The 16872-nt window shown below is 46.1% G+C and overlaps 1 protein-coding gene across 1 annotated transcript in view; it reads left to right on the top strand.

Moving 5' to 3' along the window:
- Positions 1 to 10362: 10362 nt before the first annotated feature.
- The window catches only part of LOC129702788 (SH3 domain and tetratricopeptide repeat-containing protein 1), a 72514-nt gene continuing 66004 nt past the window's right edge, over positions 10363 to 16872 (top strand). Inside the window, exon 1 of the mRNA XM_055644769.1 lies at positions 10363 to 11224. Within this exon, the coding sequence (XP_055500744.1) occupies positions 11044 to 11224 (181 nt within the window). The 5' untranslated portion in view covers positions 10363 to 11043. The remainder of the gene's footprint in view (positions 11225 to 16872) is intronic.

Genomic DNA, 16872 nt, shown 5'->3' with positions numbered 1-16872 from the left:
GTGGCCATGGGAGATTGGGGGCTGTCCCGAGGGATGCGCACATTTGGCCGCTTGCAACTTGCTGCTTGGGTTCAGATTGCCCATTCACCTATGGCTTGTGTGGGAAAATGACCCGCACCCTCCTGTCTCCCCCTTCTCTCTCCTCTCTTCTCTCTCTCCCCCCTCTCTCTCTCTCCCTTCTCTCTCTCTCCCTCCGTCCCCCTCTCTCCCCCTCCCTTCTCTCTCCCTTCTCTCTGTCCCCCTTCTCTCTCTCCTCCTCTCTCCCCCCTCCTCTCACTCTTCCCCCTCTCTCTCGCTCTCTCTCTCTCCCCTTCTCTCTTTCTCTCCCTCTTCTCTCTCTCCTCTGTCTCCACCGGCTGGAGGGTGGGGGTAATTTTAAAAGCGACTTACTATGCCCTGAGCTGTCTGTCCCCACGGCAGGGGTGGGGGTGAATCACCCGGTGTGGGTGTCAGGGTGCAGGGGTCAGGGGTGGATCACCCTGGTGTGGGGGTTGGGGTCCGATGGCGGTGCAGACGATCAGTGACTCTCGGTGGGCGGAGCGACGAGCCTGTCCCACACCTCCTCTCCACCCGGCCCACAGCCCGTCATAGTGCAGTCGCACAGGGGAGATGAGGAGGAGGGTCGCCGTGGGAGTGTGGGGGCTCTCCCGAAGGATGCGCACCTTTGGCCGCTTACAACTTGGTGCTCGGGTTCAGATTGCCCAGTCACCTATGGCTTGTGTGGGAAAATGACCCTCCCGCCAGTGGAGACGGAAGAGAGGAGAGAGAAGGGGGAGAGAAAGAGAGAAGGGGGAGAGAGAGAATGGAGAGAGAGGGGGAGAGAGAAAGAGGAGGGGGCGAGAGAGGGGAGGGGGAGAGAGAGAAGTGGAAAGAGAGAGAAGGGAGAACAGAGAGAGAGAGAGAGGGGGGGAGAAGGGGTAGAGGAGGGTAGATGTCATTTTCCCACACAAGCCAATGGTGACTGGGCAATCTGAACCCAAGCACCAAGTTTAAAGCGGCCGAAGGTGCGCATCCCTCGGGACAGCCCCCACTCTCCCACGGCCACCCTCCGTGGGCTGCGGGTCGGGTGGAGCGGAGGTTTGGGACAATGTTCATCCCTCCACAGTGATGTGATGGACGCGGGGGTCTGGACCGATCACTGACAAGTCCCGTCCCCCGGCAACGTCCGTTATTTGACTTTTCTGTTGAGCGGCATTCGATTCGTTGGCTTGTAGGCGACGCCGCTTTTCGGGTAGGTGGCGTTTCAGCAGAGCGGCCATTCGGTGAGTATGCTTTTAGGTGATGCAGCCTTTCGGTTAGTTGGTTTTTAGGCGTCCCACCCTATCGGTTAGTTGGCATTTCGGCTTTCTTTCCATTCGGTTACTTGGCTTCCACTTCTTTGCTTCGGCATCTCGTCCATTGGCGCCACGTCCGCACACGGTTTCCATACTGTATCACTCAATAATTGGGCATGTGAGAGATCATAATTTATAGGGAATGTGGCATTTTCCTGTTGGAAATGACCATGAGTGGCAGCATAAGCACAAAGGTGTCGATGGTTTCCTTTTTTATCTTATCAGGAAGTGTTACGATGTGGATTTTGGATCTCTTCCAATTGAATAACTAATTCACATTGTGGTGTCTTGGCCTACTCATGAGAAAAATTGCTGCTGCATCTTAAGTCCCTATTTCCATATGCAGTAGATCACCAGTTTGCTCTGTGATCGTGTGGTGGCATCGGTCTTTTCTTTCCAAACTTGGACACGGAATATTTCCTACAAATCTTTGACATGGCTCCTTTAGTTTAGTTGATTTGGAGTGTTTAGTGCTGGAGTATCTCTGTCAGCAGAGATTGCATAAACAGATCCTTGCAGGAACAGGAAATGTGCCAGGATTTCCGGCATGATACCAAAACACTTATAAAGAATTAAACAGTGCCTTTGCCATGGCTATTGTCCAAGTAAAATTGACTTTTCATCATATTTTGACATTAAGCAGAACAGCCTGGGAAAAGTTTGGAACACATCCCTCATGTGCAAAGATGAGGATCACACTCAATCATCTCTTTCTGTATATATACACCCCACTCAGAAAACTAGGTGCTGTGTCTTGAATTTACAAAGTGCTGTGTCTTGAAGTCCACCAGGTGGTGCTTCGATGGCAGCCTCGCCCACAGTCAGTCTGTCCTTTTCATCTTTTTTTTGTTATTTTTAGTGTGTTTTAAAAGTTTGTGTTAATGTTCTTGGGTTTGTTTTATGTGGGGGGTGTGGGAATTTTTTTCAATCTCTTACCTTGCCGAAGATGCGATCTCCGGTCACTCTGCGGCCTAACATTGTGGAGCTGGAGGCCTTGCTCGGGACTGACTTTGAGCCCCACCGCGGGGCGTGGACTTACCATTGGAGCCGATTCCTTGTCTGGGGTCGACGCTCCAACCGCGACCTGCGGTCTTTAACATCAAGGAGCTCGTAGTCTCGGGTTGAGACTGATGTCGGGAAGCTCCAAAAGCCACACGATGTTCGTCTAGCCCCGACCCGGGGTAGATCGCTCAGCGTGGGGGAGCTGTGATTCCCTCCCAATGTAGGAGCTTGATCGTCCCGATGAGGAGACCCGCCTCCGGCTACGGGAGTAAGATCGTCCCATCAACGGAAGATTAGAGGCCGCTAGAGTACAAAGAAGGGAGAGATTTAAGAGGCGTTTTTGAGTATGGCTGCCCTGCCAGCAGCCGTTAGTCTTGTCACCCTTTTTTTTAATTTTTAGTTAGTTAAAAGTGTTTGTGTTGGGGGCCTTTTAGTCTTTTTATTATGTTGATGGGAGGGGAGGGGGGTCGCAGATGCTACCTGGTCGGAGATGCGGCTTTTCTCTGAGCCGTATCTTCGCCCCTTCCTCGCGGCCTACGGGCAGACTGGAGCGGCATTTTCCTGCCGGGACCGGCCAGGACTTCAGCTTTGGCGGCGGGTCAGCGCTGAGGCACCATCGTGGAGCGGGCGATGCCTTACCCAGGTTGCCGTGCAGTAAGCTCCGGAGTGCTGTGACTGCCGACTCCAACATCGCGGAGCTGCAGTCTGTGGAGCTTCCAGCCGCGGGCGGCGCTGAACTTTAAACACCGCGGAGCCTGGGATCTCACGACAAGATCGCCAGGGTCGGAGCTCCGACCAGCGCGGCCCGTGGACTTTGGGAGCCACGGTCTCCGGGGAGGAAGCAGCCCCTCCAGACACTCCGAGCCGCTGAGAATTTTCACCCGATGCCAGAACTCCATCATCCGGCAAGAGGGCCTGAAGCATCGGGCTGCCATAGCGGTGACTGCAGAGGCCTCAATAGGCCCGACTATGGGTGAACAGGGACGGGACTGGACTTTTGCTGCCTTGCCCCACAGTGGGAACCATTGTGGGGGGATGTTTTTATGTGTTTATGTTTACTGTTAAATTCTTTGAAGTTGTGTCTTATCTTTATTTGTGTGCTGCAATGGCAAGTCAAATTTCACTACACCAATTGGTCTATGTGATAATAAATGTCCTTTGTATCATTCACTTTTTTTCGCCTTCCATCAAGGAATGTGGAGGAGTCACTGTGGCGGATATTCATGTTAAAATGTATTTTGTGTGTTCTGTTGCTTTTTATTGGTATGGCTGTATGGCAAATCAAATTCTTCATATGTTGCAAAACATACTTGGCCAATAAAGTATGATTATGATTACAATAAGATTCATCGAAAGAGTGCTGATGGCAGATGATGGAGAAGTCTGATTAGTAGTGAAACAGAGAAACAGAGAGACTGCTAACTGGCAGCATAGAGCTTCCAACACCACCCTCCTTCAGCTTGAGTAGAACAATTGTGTAGAACAATTCAGCTTCAGCTTGAGTACAACAATTGTCTGCTTTACATTGGTTCATATTTACATTACATTGAAGGGATGGTTTCTTAAACATATAGGACATAGTCAGAAAGATCAAATATTGTGCAAAAATTGTGAGATGAATGAGAGGGAGTGGCTAGATGACACCGCTTTAAAGTTTTAAAACCCTACAACAGGAAGGAAAATAAGTCACGGGAAATAATGAATAGCACGGTGGCGCAGCACAGAGACCCAGGTTTAATCCTAACTATGGGTGCTGTCTGTATGGAGTTTGTACATTCACCCCATGATCTGCCTGGATTTTCTCCAGGATCTCCGATTTCCACACTCCAAAGATGTACAGGTTTGTAGGTTAATTGGCTTGGTTTAATTGTAAATTATCCCTAGTGTGCATAGGGGATTGCTGGTCGGCGCAGACACAGTGGGCCAAATGCTGTATTTCTAAGCTAAACACTGTTTTAAAATGAAAAAACTCAGCATATTATATGGTTGCAACAAAATAATTCTCCAACTGTTTATCAAATGAACCAGACAAACCAAGCTCGGCCACTGAATATCTTTCCACATAAATCATTCAATTCCATCGAATCCTACATTTTCTCATTGTGCATGGGAACAGTGGACATTAGGAATATAGGAATTAGGATATTAGAACAATAGGGTCTGAAAAAGGGTCTCAACATCGAAACGTTACCTATTCCTTATCTCCAGAGATGCTGCCTGTCCCACTGAGTTACTCCAGCATTTTGTGTCTATCTTCTGTTTACACCAGCATCTGCAGTTCCTTCCAACACAGGAATATACCAATGTTTGCTTCATTCACTATTGCTAGGCCAGATACTTGGAAATGACTTTGCGTTATGTATTCCTGGCATTACTGGTTAATGATTATCTGTCCACCTATATTCAGGCTCCAATTCCAGAGAGAATTTCCGAATGTGGGTCAAGGTTGCCATGGTTACTTTTCAGCCCTGGTAGTTTTCACCCTGCTTCCTGAAGCCGTCAGATCAAAGGAAATGGACACATCTCGTAGTTCTTCAATCAGACCTGACTCATTTCCATTCGAAATTCTCAACCTGGAGAACTAGTGAAGCCTGTTTTTTTGGTATTTTACCTCAGTTTAATACTTTAATTGATGCTATTATGCTATTATTATGTAAATAAAGCTATTGAGGTAGTGCAGCATAGGTTCACCAGGTTAATTCCCAGGATGGCGGGACAGTCATATGTTAATAGAATGGAGCGGCTGGGCTTGTATACTCTGGAAATTAGAAGGATGAGAGGGTATCTTATTGAAACATATAAGATTATTAAGGGTTTGGACATGCTGGAGGCAGGAAACATGTTCCCGATGTTGGGGGAGTCCAGAACCATGGGCCACAGTTTAAGAATAAGGGGTAAGCCATTTAATTTAACCATATAACATATAACCATATAACAATTACAGCACGGAAACAGGCCATCTCGGCCCTACAAGTTCGTGCCGAACAAAATTTTTTTCCCCTTAGTCCCACCTGCCTGCACTCATACCATAACCCTCCATTCCCTTCTCATCCATATGCCTATCCAATTTATTTTTAAATGATACCAATGAACTTGCCTCCACCACTTCCACTGGAAGCTCATTCCACACCGCTACCACACTCTGAGTAAAGAAGTTCCCCCTCATATTACCCCTAAACTTCTGTCCCTTAATTCTGAAGTCATGTCCTCTTGTTTGAATCTTCCCTATTCTCAAAGGGAAAAGCTTGTCCACATCAACTCTGTCTATCCCTCTCATCATTTTAAAGACCTCTATCAGGTCCCCCCTTAACCTTCTGTGCTCCAGAGAATAAAGACCTAACTTATTCAACCTATCTCTGTAACTTAGTTGTTGAAACCCAGGCAACATTCTAGTAAATCTCCTCTGTACTCTCTCTATTTTGTTGACATCCTTCCTATAATTGGGCGACCAAAATTGTACACCATACTCCAGATTTGGTCTCACCAATGCCTTGTACAATTTTAACATTACATCCCAGCTTCTATACTCATTGCTCTGATTTATAAAGGCTAGCATACCAAAAGCTTTCTTTACCACAGAGCGGGATTTAGAACGGAGATGAGGAAAAACATTTTCACACAGAGAGTTGTGAGTCTGTGGAATTCTCTGCCTCAGAGGGTGGTATACGCCGGTTCTCTGGATGCTTTCAAGAGAGAGCTACGGGTACATGGGGAGAAGGCAGGAACGGGGTACTGATGGTGGATGATCAGCCATTATCACATTGAATGGCGGTGATGTCTCAAAGGACCGAATGGCCTACTCCTGCACCTGTTGTCTGTTGTGATCTACACTTACATTATTAATTTTAATGGTGTACAACATTCACATGTTTAAATGTGCAATCATTCTAATAGTTTTTAAAACATTTCTGAATATCATAGACTCCCAAAACTGAAATAAAAAGCCTTTCAGCATTAACCGACTGTACCAATCTTTTCCTGCAGTCAAAGATTTAAAATTCAAAATTCAAGATCAAGATTCAATTTAATTGGCACATGTACCAATTAAGGTACAGTGATATTTGAGTTACCATACTGAGTAAAAAAGCAAAATTACACACAGAACATAAAACAAAGTTTAACATAAACATCCACCACAGTGGAATCCACATTCCTCACTGTGATGGAAGGCAATAAAGTTCAGTCATCTTCCTCCTTTGTTCACCCGTGGTCGGGGCCTTGAACCCTCCGCATTGCTGCTGCCGACGGTCCGCTGTTCAAGCCCTCTTGTCGGGATGATGGAAACTCCGTCGTCGGGATGGATCGGAACACTCCGTGGCATGGAGCTCCCGAGTCAGCCGCTTCTTACCGGAGACCGCTGGCTTCATGGTGTTAAAGTCCACATGCCCCGCGATCAGAGCTCCAACACTGGCGATCCTCGGCAAAAGACTGTCACAATGGCACAGTTGAGACCTCCCTGAGTATCTCCTGCGTACGGACTTTCAGCTTGGTTTGGCTTTTTTATGCACTTCAGTTAAGTACAGGGACTAAATACAGAACAGCATAGGCCATGCTTGTACAAACCATGATGTCAATTTAAACTAAAGAAGCAAAACTAAAGAATTTGAAGAAGGTGCTCGACCCGAAATGTCACCCATTTCTTCTATCCACAGATGCTGCCTGTCCTTCTGAGTTACTCCAGCACTTTGTGTCTATCTTTGATTTAAACCAGCATCTGCAATTCCTTCCTACACATTAAACTAATCCCACCTGCCTGAATATAGTCTACATCCCTCCATTCCCTACATGTTCATGTGACTGTCTAAATGGCACTTAAATGTCACTGTTGTATCTGCATCCACCAGTATTTGACATTTACTCCATCTACTCTATCTATGGCTCTCATAAATCTACATGCTTCTAGCAGGTCACCTCTCCGCCTCCGACTCTTCAGAGAAAACAATCCAAGTTTGTCCAATCTCTCCTTATAGCTCACCCTCTCTAATCCAGGCAACATCCTGATGATTACTGGCATGATGTTGGGGTAGCAGGATAAGCTCAGCACCATTCCCCCAGTGGCACAGCACTAGAGACCTAGGTTCGGTCCTGACTATGTGTGGAGTTTGTACGTTCTCCCTGTGACCTTGTGGGTCATCTCTGGGTGCTCCGGTTTCACATTCTCCACATTCCAATGACGTGCAGGTTTTGAAGGCCTTTGGCTTCTGTAAATTGCCCCTAATTGCAAGGTATGGAAGGGGTGGGTGATTGCAACCTTCACGTGTTCTGCCCTGTTTCGCCGAATGCAATCAACCTGGCGTGCACAATCAAATAAGATCAAATAGAACAAGTTTTCCTACAATTTGGGCCGTCACTTACGCGACAGGCCAGTAGTGACGGTCCCGCGAGAGTCGCGCTCATCATCATGCGCCCGCACAGCCGTCTGGAGCGCGTGACGTCATTTGAAGATGGACACAAAATGGAGGAGTAATTCAGCGGGAATGGCAGCATCTCTGGAGAGAAGCAATGGGTATGTTTCGGGTCGAGACTCTTCTTCAGTCTGAAAGAAGGGTCTTGACCCGAAACGTCATACATTCCTTCTCTTCAGAGATGCTGCTGGTCCCGCTGAGTTACTCCTTCATTTTGTGTCTATCTCCACCAATCGTCTTGGCCCCTCTCTGGGAGTAGGAGTGGAGGCAGATCCGGGTCCGCAACGGCTGTGAGCCCCAGGCCGAGCTCGGCGATCGTTTGCCTGCTTCTGCTGCTGTTGGAGGTGAGACGTTGCATCGTGTCAGGGTCTTGGGCCTGTCCCACTTTGGCCGTCAGTTACACGACAGGCCGGTGGCGCGTGAAGATTTCGTGCAGGATGAAGTCCACACTCCTCCATGCCACTCCACACTCCTCCACACCACGCGCCTGTCCCCGCGCTACCCACAGGCTATCCACATGCTATCCACACGCTAGCAGGTTGTGTAAATGGCGCGAGAAAGACAGCCAAGTGGGACATGCCCTTTACTCCAGCATTTTGTGTCTATCTTGAAGAACCTCAACACCATTCAAGACAAATCAGCCTGTTGTATTTGCTCCTCCACCAGCACATTGACCATCAATTCTGTCCTGCACTAGGGGACGAAAGCAAGTTATCGAAATGCCAAGAGTGTTTAATTTTTTCATATGTACTGAGAAGGATCAATGAAATTCTTACTTGCAGCAGCATAAGTAGTACTATGGACACATCACTTAATAGGTACCATTTTAAAAAAAAGTTCAATAAATAAAAGACTTGCTAAAAAACAAACTGTGTCCTTGTTAGATTCCCAAAAAATGCGAGTTGAAAACTCATGTACTCCATCAGATGAAAGAATTAGAAAAAAGTGAGGGCAGCCACAAAATGCTGGAGTAAAGGGCCTGTCCCACTGTACGAGCTAATTCAAGAGTTCTCCCGAGTTGCCCCTAATTCGAACTCGGAGAATTACGGTAATAGCCGCTCGTAGGTACTCGGGGCTCTCGTGGACATTTTTCAACATTTGTGAAAAATCTTCACGAGTCTTCCTGTGCTTACCGCGTTTCCCGAGTACCTGCCGTTAGCGTTACGAGCCGTTAAGAGACGTCCCAAGTTCCGACATACCTGCTACGTACATTCTACGTGCTTACCACGAGTTTCCATGCACTACTACGAGCGCAACCACCTACACGCAAACCCTGCGAAGACCCAAGCCTGCTCGTTCCATCTCAGGAGCCGGGAAGCAAACAGACCCCTTAACATCACATGGTCTGGAACACCTCTTGAGCACTGCACCAACCCTGTCTACCTTGGTGTAACACTGGATCGCACTCTCTCCTATAAGGAACACGTCAAAAACACAAAACTGAAAGTTAACTCCCGAAATAACATCCTCCGGAAGCTGACCAACTCCAAATGGGGAGCCACAGCACACACATTAAGATCTACTGCTCTGGCCCTGCGCTACTCCTCTGCGGAGCATGCGTGTCCTGTTTGGGAGAGATCATCCCATGCCAAGAAATTAGACCCAGCGTTGAATAACACCTGCCGCTCAATCACTGGCTGCTTGAAGCCCACCAACATAAACAACCTGCACCTCCTCGCTGGCATTGCCCCAGCTGATGTGAGACGGGAAGTCACCAGCCGACTAGAGATGACTAAGGCCATCAGTGATGAACGCCACCTCCTCTACGGACATGTACCCCCGGCCCAACGGCTGAAGTTCAGGAGAAACTTTCTCAGCCATGTCCAGCCCCTAATAGCATCACGGGAAGAAACCAGACTCCAACTATGGACAAAAAGGCTTGAGGACGACCCCCCTCCTACTGACATGGGTATCCCTCCTTCTGAAACCCTCCCTCCGGGCTCAGAAGCACCATGGGTCCAGTGGAAGACGCTCAACCGCCGGAGAACAGGAACAGGGCGATCAAAAGCTGCCATGGCCAGATGGGGCTATGAAACTGGCCAAACCACCTGTGAATGTGGAGAAGAGGACCATACAATGCAGCACTGCCTTGTCTGCCCCCTACTACCCAACCAGTGCAGCCCAAAGGATCTTGCAGTGTTCAATAAAAACGCAAAGGACTGTGTAAAGGAATGGGAAACTGTCATATAACCAACCAGCTTCAAAGGCACGAAAAGAAGACCAAGAGTTTGATTTTTTTTTAAACTCGGGAGAGCTCTTGAATTAGCTTGTACAGTGGGACAGCCCTTTAACTCAGCGGGTGAGGCAGCATCTCTGGGGAGAAGGAATGGGCGACGTTTCAGGCCTCACACGCTGAGTAAGGCCTGTCCCACTTTCCCGAGTTATTCACGAATTCTCCAAACTCGCAGAATGTTTGTAACGAGTCCGTAGGAGTCCATGGATATATCGTAGCGGTTCGTTATGCCAGCCGTAGGTACTCAAGGCTATATTTTTTGCTTGTGGATATTTTCCTTCAGGTTAAAAAAACGTCCCGACTTACGTGATGCCCCGAGTACCTACGCCTGGCATAACGAGCCGCTACGATATATCCACCGACTCATACAGCCTCGTTACGGACATTCTGCGAGTTTGAAAACTCGGGAGAATTCGTGAATAACTCGGGAAAGTGGGACAGGCCCTTAACTCCGGAATTTTACGTCTACCTTCGATTTAAACCAGCATCTGCAGTTCTTTCTTACACATAGAAAAAAAGTGAGGTAATGTTACTGTAAATCCAGCATTTTGATGAAAAAAAGAACTCTGTTGCAAGTCAAGACCGAAATGTAAAAAATATATATAATATTTTAAAAAATGATACATTTTGTATAAATCAGCAAATGTGGAAAATTGTGCTTGGTTCTCCGACCTTGCAGGGAGGGGTGTGTTGGACGGGACATCCCACCCTTTCCTTGCTGCCTGCCCGGCTGAGTTACTCCAGCATTTTGTGTCTTATCTTCGGCTTAAACCCGCACCTGCAGTTCCTTCCTGCAACCATCCCACCTGCTGCTCAGACAGACCGTCACGAGTAGTGGCGGTGGAGAGGAGAGGAGAGGAGAGGAGTGCCGGCCGCCGCTCTCATGTGCCTCGGTGCAAGTCCAAAATAGGAAGTCCCGCGGGCATTCACTGGCAGATTTTCGCAGGAGAGTTGAGCATGAAACTTCTTGTGAGCGTCGGTGGAAACTTTTAGAGAGCTGCAGCGGCAAGAGGAGGCGGTGTCAAGTCAAGTCAACCAGACAGACAGACACAGACAAGCCGGCGGGGTGATGGAGACCGCCGAGCGGGACAGTCCGGCCGCCGGCAACGATTCACTCCCTTGCGCTGCGACACAAGAGAGAGGGACATTGCCCGGTGCAGCGGACAGCCGGGATCTCCCCGGGGAGACGGGCCGAGTGGCCAGGCCGCCTCCACGACGCAGCCACACGAGCATGGAGTCCTGCTTGAACTGTAGGTAACTCGAGGGACTGAATTCATTTAAAATCCGCACATATCGGTCACTGTAGCCGGGAGTGGGCTTTGCAACAACGACTCTTGGTGCAATCTCACCGTTTGGTAACTTTTCCAAATATGCTTTATTGTGCAAAACTGCAAAATGTGCAAAATTACCCCTATTAAATATTTCCCCCTTCACCCGAGTTAAACCTATGCCCTCTGGTCCTCGATTCACCTACTCTGGGGCAAGAGACTCTGTGCATTTACCCGATCTATTCCTCTCATGATTTTATACATATATGATTATATATTTTAGTTTCCCCTTTAAGATCAAGAAGATTAGTTAAGCAGCACTCCCTCTTTTTAATGACGTTGGTTGCTGGTGACTTTCATAATCAATGTCATTGTTATGGTGGAATATGAGCAAAGCAATAGCTTCAATTTTGTCACATTTTAACATGGCAGTGTGATGTTTTCCTGGATTCTCTTTGCCTATTAATGCTATGATGATGTGTATTTGACAAATCTGCCACCAATTCTCTACTACCACTCAAAGAAAACTGGTACTTGCTGAAGGCTTCCATTGTAATTAATTCAATGTTCTGAATTGTTTCACAATATTTTTTTTGTTGGAGGAAGTATTTTTGTTTTGAAAAAACTTTGAATTAGTTGTTCATCATCATCGTTGAAAACATCAACGGGCACGGTGCCTCACAATGCTGTGTGCGACAGTGATCGCAACTGTCACTGAAGTGTGGGTGGCCATTGGATCGCTAGGAGCTCATCTGCTCTTTGCCCTCTTGTTTTTGGTCCTGCTGGGGGTCCACAGCCCCCTCCTCACCTGGCAAACCAGGTGGGGGAGACGGTTTAGTCGGCGACTATCCAACCATGGAGCAGGTAGCACGGGATTACATGGTACCCGTGGCGGGGGGGATCTGTCTACCCCCGATCTGTCCGACATTGTTCAGAACGTAACTATTTTGTGTCTTTCCTTGATGTGAACGATCTTTCGTATTCTCAACTCTGTTTTGACATCCCGTGGTAGGCATGGTGGCGCAACGGTAGAGTTGTTGCCCTACAGCGCTTTTAGTGCCAGGGACCCCAGTTCGATCCCGACTACGGGTGCTGTCTGTACAGAGTTTGTTTGTTCTCCCCGTGACCTGTGTGGGTTTTCTCCGAGATCTTCGGTTTCCTCCCACACTCCAAAGACGCGCTGGTTCGTAGGTTAATTGTCTCCAGTATGTGTAGGGCAGAGTTAGTGTGCGGGGATCGTTGGTCGGTGCAGACCCGGTGGGCTGAAGCTGTATCTCTAAACTAAACTAAACCCATGGCTATTTGGGGGAGAAAAAAATGCCAGTCCTGGCTAAGGGAGGGTCAGGACTGGCAGCTTAACGTTCCAGGGTACAGGTGCTGCAGGCTAGATAGAGTTGAGGGTCCAAGAGGAAGGGGAGTTACTTTCCAGATGAAAGGAAACGGCACGGCAGTCGTAGAGATGACATTACTGGTGGTTTGTATGGGTAGAGCTGAGAGATAAAAGAAGCTGATCTTTTATCCTCTTTGGTGGAAATGTACCATAAGCATCCAAATAGTTGATGGGAATTAGAAGAATAATTGGCAATATTCATAGTTTTGTCACAAGCACCAGGTACAATAACTTGCAGCCCTGTCAGCTGCAGGAAACTGACACTGGTGCACAATTAATCAGAGAAGCCAGTTTCATGCGTGTGTGGAAGGTGTGTAAACCTCAGTTCAGATGTGGATATGCACATTATTTGTCAGAAACGAAGGTGGCAGGAATTGACTTTGCGGTTAAAACACCACATGCTGTAATATATTGACAGTCCAGTTGATACCTGGAAACACTAGAGATTAGAGTGACACAGTAGCATAGCGGTAAGGTTGTTGCCTTACAGCGCTTATAGAAGAATAAATATGCAGGGGGATTGCAGGCAGCTGCAATACTATTAGGGTTATCATCGTAGGGAACTTTAGTTTTCCCATTATAGACTGGGACTGCCATGGTACCAAGGGCTTAATGGGGTGGGAGATTGCAACCTTCACGTGGTCCGCCCTGTTTCGACAAATGCAATCGAACTGGCGTGCATAATTAAATAAGATCAAAGAGAACAAGTTGTCCGACAACTAGGCTGTGCACGCCATACGCAAGAAGAAGGGCTTAATTAGTTAAGTTTAGTTTAGAGATACAGTGCAGAAACAGGCCCTTCGGTCCACTGAGTCTGCACCGACCAGCTATTCCTGCACATTAACACTAAACCTACACACATTAGGGACAATTTACACTTATACCAACCCAATTTACCTACATACCTGTACATCTTTGTAGTGTGGGAGGAAACTGAAGATTTCAGAGAAAGCCTACGTGGTTACGGGGAGAACGTACAAACTCTGTACAGATAGCACTCGTAGTAGGGATCGAACCCGGGTCTCTGGCGCTGCAAGTGCTGTAAGGCAGCAACTCTACTGCTGCACCACTGTGCTGCTCATTTGACATGAGTTATGCCTTTTTTTTTAGAACTAAAGATCATGGTTTTTAGATACAAATGTTTAATTCAACCACCCTGTGCTATTGAAGTTAGCCCTCCTTGAATTAAGAAGACTAGGTGGAATTTGTCAAATGTGTTCAGTAAAGCTTCCCTTAGCCAACATGTAGAGGATTCTACCAAGGAGAGAGCAAAGCTTGACCTAGACTATGGAAACTGGGAAGAGCAAATGACTGAAGTGCATGTGTTATGCCTTTTGGGTTCCAGCAACTACAGTTCTATTAACTTTGAAATAGTTATGGATATGAAGAGGGCCTGTTCCCACGCCGTATCTCTAAACTAAACTAAACAATGATGCAATATTGTCAGAAGCATAAAAAGATTTTGTACAGAAAAGTTCAGGAAGATGATAAGAAGATAAATTTCAAGAAGATGTTTGATTAATTCTTGCAATTCGACTTGGAACTGTGGTCACCTTTCAGCATATGGCAGAAACTATTTTTAATAATTTTGATAGATACAATGTTTTCAGGCACATATTTCCAGTTTTATCAATTTGAATTTTCAGAATGACACAAAGTTAAGCTTTTGTTTAGTTTATGGAAATAAGCTGTTTCATCCACTGAGTCTACTCCGACCATTGATAAAGATAGACGCAAAATGCTGAAGTAACTCAGCGGGACAGGCAGCATCTCTGGAGAGAAGGAATGGGTGATGTTTCGGATCGAGACCCTTCTTCAGACTGAGGGTCGGTAGAGGGCCATTGATCACCCGTTCACACTTGTTCTATGTTATCCTTATCCTCATCATTCCTACACATTGGGGTCAGTTTAAAGAGGGCAATTTACCTACAAACCCACATGTCTTTGGGACGGGGGAGGAAACCCACACAATCACAGGGAGATTGTGCAAACTCCACGCAGACAGCATCTAAGATCAGGATCAAACCTAGCCCTCTGGCCGTGTGAGGCTATGATTGAACGCAATGACAAATTTGGCAAATCACCTGTCAAAAAACAAAAGTTAAATATGAAAAGTCAATAATCATTGTGTGTATTTAATAGCCATTATAAAAGAAAAATGAAAATTTCCCCCTGACTCGCTGCTTATTTTATAGATTTATCACATGGTCAGTTTATTAAGCAAGTCTGATTGTCACTGATGTATGTATTTTCTTCATTGATCTATGAATGTGAGATACTGGTATTTATCAATACTTATTTATAAATTGCATGCTGCTAACCCAGACTAAGTATAGCCGATCAATAGCTTCTTGATTTCTGAGAGCATATCCAGAAAGATCAATTAATGTTTTGTGTTGTATCCTTTAATGATGTAATGTGGAAGACATTGTTCCCAAACCAGTAATCTGTTTTTCCTCTGTTGGTGGAATGGTATTTATTTTCAATATTTAGATTTTAAATCTATTGTATTTTCAGACTTTGCAGTGATTTTTGCTGCAAATAAACGCGTTTTTTTTTTAGAATACCAATTTTGTTAAACTGTAAGGGTATCATCACTAAATGCAAAGCTGCCTTTGCGTGTGTGTGTATGTTGTTATATGTATATGTGTATATATATATATGTATATGTGTATAAATGCACATAGATGAGCAGAAGGGAGCAGAAGAGGAAATTCTTGAGCAAATCATTCCAATGCAACATATTGGTTGGATCAATACCACTCCAGTGCAGTTTACATAATAGAGCAGAACAAGGGTCAAAGTGAATGTTTTTGGTATCTGGTTACAGGTCTGACTTCATTGGCCCCAGATTTAAAAATAAAAACTCTCATTGGGATTATTCCAGTGTAAAGTCATAAGGAATAGGAGTAGATTTAGGTCATTCGGTCCATCTAGTATACTCCGCCATTCAATCATGGCTGATCTATCTCTCCCTCCTAACCCCATTCTCCTGCTTTCTCCCCATAATCTCTGACACCTGTATTAATCAAGAATCTATCTATCTCTGTCTTATATCCACTGACACGGCCCCTATAGCCTTCTGTGGCAATGCATTTCGCAGATTCACCAACATCATGTAAAGGCTATATGAGAAAGGTTTGTCTATAGAGAAAATATAGCAAAGGTTCACCAGACTGAATCCTGCAGAAGGATGGAGTTACTTATTACAATTGGGAGAGTTGCAGACCCCGAGGGCAGCTGTCAAAATATACAATGGGATATAGCTGAGAAATGAGCTGAGAAATGGCAGTTTAATCCAAGCAAGTGTGAGTTTAGTGTGAGACAAACTTGGATTATTTTCTTTGGAACATCTAAGATTGAGAGGAGACGATAGAAAGTATATTATATATAGAATCGCCAATCTAAACCTTTCCAGTATGGAATTGTCAAAGACTAGAGAGCATAGCTTTAAGGTGAGAGAGAGAGAGAGAGAATTTAAATGGGTTGTGTGGGAAAAGTTTTTATTTTACACAGTGTAGTGGATAGAGGGTGCCTGGAACGCACTGCACTGTCAGGGTTGAAGGTGGAGGCAGATATGATAGTGGCATTTCAGAGACTTTTGGATAGGCACGTGAAATGCAGGTAATGAAGAGATATGGATCACGTGCGAGTAGATGAAAATAGTTTAATTTGGCATTACGGACATGGTGGGCTGAGGAGTCCATTCAATAGAAAATAGGTGCAGGATTAGGCCATTCGGCCCTTCGAGCCAGCACCGCCATTCAATGTGATCATGACTGATCATCCGCAATCAGTACCCCGTTCCTGTCTCCTCCCCATATCCCCTGACTCCGCTATCTTTAAGTCCTATCTAGCTCTCTCTTGAAAGTATCCAGAGAGCTGGCTTCCACCGCCCTCTGAGGCAGAGAATTCCACAGACTCACAACTCTCTGTGTGAAAAAGTGTTTCCTCATCTCCGTAAAAATGCTGACCAAAGTGTTGATGGAATTTAGACATACTTAATAAACAGGAAGTTTTTGTTGAGCAAAGGGAGTTCATAACTCGCATTTTAAGTGGATTACCCTTGTGCATTAAGATAAGAAACTGAATGCTGATGTGCTGAGTGTTTGCAGAAAGGAAGTATATCCTCTCATCGTGGTCAGCAAATCTGAAAGCATTGTGTTGAGATTATTGGACTCAGAAGTAATGCAGAGTTCGAACTAGCTTTTAAGCAGCGTGGCACGGCTGATGAAGAATG

This window comes from Leucoraja erinacea, chromosome 1, assembly GCF_028641065.1.
Source record: "Leucoraja erinacea ecotype New England chromosome 1, Leri_hhj_1, whole genome shotgun sequence".
Lineage (NCBI taxonomy): Eukaryota > Metazoa > Chordata > Chondrichthyes > Rajiformes > Rajidae > Leucoraja > Leucoraja erinaceus.
This window is presented reverse-complemented; position numbering and strand designations above follow the sequence as displayed.